General features: G+C 52.3%; 1 protein-coding gene across 1 annotated transcript; it reads left to right on the top strand.

Annotated features, from left to right (window-relative positions):
* Positions 1-695: 695 nt before the first annotated feature.
* Positions 696-1,589, top strand: LOC123440505 (acidic endochitinase-like). Its single transcript, XM_045117069.1, has one exon. The coding sequence runs from the start codon at positions 696-698 to the stop codon at positions 1,587-1,589; it is 894 nt and encodes a 297-aa protein (XP_044973004.1).
* Positions 1,590-3,028: the final 1,439 nt, after the last annotated feature.

Here is a 3,028-nt window from a genome sequence, read left to right as displayed (position 1 = left end):
CCAAGCACCCCTGACTAAATAGAGGCTAAAACTAGTCTTGAAGCTAAAATCTTTTAGTCAGGGGTACCCCTACTAAAATGTGCATTAGTCATCTCTCTCCTCATTTAACTCGTCATGCAAGTTTTGGATTGGAGGGTTTGGAAGATAATAAATACTCATTAACTTGATTTTAGTCTTTTTAGTACTTGAATCCAAGCATGGATGAGGCTAGCAAATTTTAGTCTCATTACTTTTAGTCATGGGACTAAAACGTATCAAGCACCCTCCGAGAGCATAGGATTACCCGTCGTCGAGGGTGCTTCAAGCTGCGTAGATGTTCTATCCGTCACTCTGCCGGGACAGGAAACAGAGGAGTTTCGGTCAAATACGGTGCAACGTTTGCGATCTAAAGCAGTCCGTTTCACTAATCCGTCCGAGTAAATTAAGCAAGAACACAATCCACCGCAAACGGGAAATTTTCTACTCTCACCTTTTCTTAATAACCGTAACCATTCAGACGCAGAAGCGGACGTGAAATGGCCGGCACGAAAGCGAGTAAAAAAGCATCACTGGCGGTTCCAAAACCACTATAAAATCCATAGGCAACGCAATAGCCATTACAACTCAAAACACGCAGCACGTTTCCTCACTAGTCTCCACCGTTTCCTGTACTAGGCTACGCTACTTGCACACGCACGGGCCGATTGATTCCAGCAATGGCGAGCCGTTCCTTCACTCCCTTCCAGCTCACTGCGACCCTCTTTGTAGCACTCCTTGCCACGTGCCACGCCGGCAGCATCGCCGTGTACTGGGGCCAGAATGACGGCGAGGCGTCGCTAGCCGAGACGTGCGCTTCCGGGAACTACGAGTTCGTCATCCTAGCTTTTCTTCCAAAATTCGGTAAGGGGCAGACGCCGCAGCTGAACCTAGCCAGCCACTGCGACCCTTCGTCAGGTGGCTGCAGAAGCCAGAGCAAGGACATCAAAGAGTGCCAGAGCCGCGGCGTGAAAGTCCTGCTCTCCATCGGCGGCGGCGACGGTAGTTACGGTCTCTCGTCTCCTGGCGATGCACGGCAGGTTGCCATGTATCTTTGGAACAACTACCTGGGCGGCGCGTCCTCGTCCGGCCCCCTTGGTGACATCGTGCTTGACGGCATCGACTTCGATATCGAGCTTGGCAGCGCTAAGTTCTGGAACGATCTCGCCACGGATCTGAAGAACTTAGGAAAGAACGGAGGCAAGACCGTGTTGCTGAGCGCGGCACCGCAGTGCCCATTCCCAGATGAATGGGACGGCGGTGCGATCAGCACGGGACTGTTTGACTTTGTGTGGGTGCAGTTCTACAACAACGAGGAATGCCAGTTCAGCGCGGGACGCGGAGCATTCATGGACGCATGGAAGAAGTGGGAGTCAGTGCCGGCCGGGAAGATCTTCCTGGGGCTACCGGCCTCCAAGGATGCGGCGGGTACGGGGTTCGTCCCTGCCGGAGAGCTCACCTCACGTGTGCTTCCCCTCGTCAAGGGCTCTCCAAGGTACGGTGGTGTCATGCTATGGTCCAAGTTCTATGACGACCGTACGGGCTACAGCTCCGTCATCAAGAGCGACGTGTGATTCTCGCTAATATATTCACCCGAGCAGTGTGGTTATGTGGTGTGGGTATCTTTGTAAGTACGATGTTCTTTGGTATTTTCAAATTTGTGGTTATGTATTTGTGTGTTCATATCTCGAATTTGTTACCGGAAGTGTGATTCTTGTGTTGGAATTAGATGTTAGTGATGTTACCTTACCTTTTTTTTAATGACACGTCGTATGGAGTATGGAAATGTTAGTATTTTTACCTGGTGAAATTGGGTAAAAAGATCGTTGTAGAATTTTTATTTCTGGGTCCCTCCTTGCTTAGTTCGACCCAGTTTTGCACATGCTCTTTGGCCGTCCTAATTTCCACCCTCCACCGAGCGGCCTATCCTCACAAAAGCCCAAACGGGGGTTTGCCGTTGGGTCAAAGCCTTTGACCGTTACTTGGCGTGGTTACTCACGCGTGGGACACCCCACCCCTGGCAGCGACAGCACGGTCGTTGGTGGTGGGCGTATGAACTGACTTATGTGACATCTATCTCAGCGGGGCGCGATCGTAGGTGGTTGGCGGTGTCACTGACCTGTGGGAAACCCCTAGCAACGACAACCCGATCATCGATGGTGGGCGCTTATACTAACTTGTGGGCCACCTCTCTCAGCGGGGCGTGCTCGCAGGTGGTTGGCGGTGTCACTAACGCGTGGGACATCCCTGGCAGCGGCCGTCTGTCGTGGATATTTATACTGACTTGTGGGACACCTCTCTTAGCAGGGCGCACTCGTAGCTGGTTGGTGGTATCACTCACGTGCGGGACGCCCCCGGCAACGACAGTGCGGTAGTCGATGGATGGCGCAGTTACTAACTTGTGGGACACCTCTCTCAGCGGGGCGTGCTCGTAGGTGGTTGGCGCTGTCACTAACGCGTGGGACACCCACGGCAGCGACATTGCGGTCGTCTATGGTGGGCGCGTATACTGACTTGTGGGTCACCTTTCTGAGCGGGGCACACTCTTAGGTGTTTGGCGGTGTCACTAACGTGTGGGACGTCCCTGGCAGCAGCAGCGCGGTTGTCGGCGGTTGGCGCATTTTCTTGACTTGTCGGACAGCTCTGTCAGTGGGGCGCGCACATAGGTGGTTGGCGGTGTCACTGCCGCGTAGGACACCTACACGAAGGAAGCGAAGGATGGACCCATGGTTTGAGGCCATGAGATCCGAGTTAAAGTCCATGGATGGTAATAAAGTCTCGGACTTGGTTGATCCTCCACCTAGCATATTAGCCATTGGTTGCAAATAGGTCTTTAAGAAGAAAACCGATGTGGATGGAAATGTTCAGATCCACAAAGCTCGGCTTCTCGATAAATGTTATGGACAAGTTCAATGATTTGACTACGACGAGAACAACTCGCGGTAGCGATGCTGAAGTCAGTGAGGATCATACTAGCTATAGCTGCATATTTCGATTATGAGATATGGCACAT

This window comes from Hordeum vulgare, chromosome 3H (assembly GCF_904849725.1).
Source record: "Hordeum vulgare subsp. vulgare chromosome 3H, MorexV3_pseudomolecules_assembly, whole genome shotgun sequence".
Classification (NCBI taxonomy): Eukaryota; Viridiplantae; Streptophyta; class Magnoliopsida; order Poales; family Poaceae; genus Hordeum; species Hordeum vulgare.
Note: the sequence above shows the minus strand (reverse complement) of the source record. Positions and strands in the feature narration are given on the sequence as shown.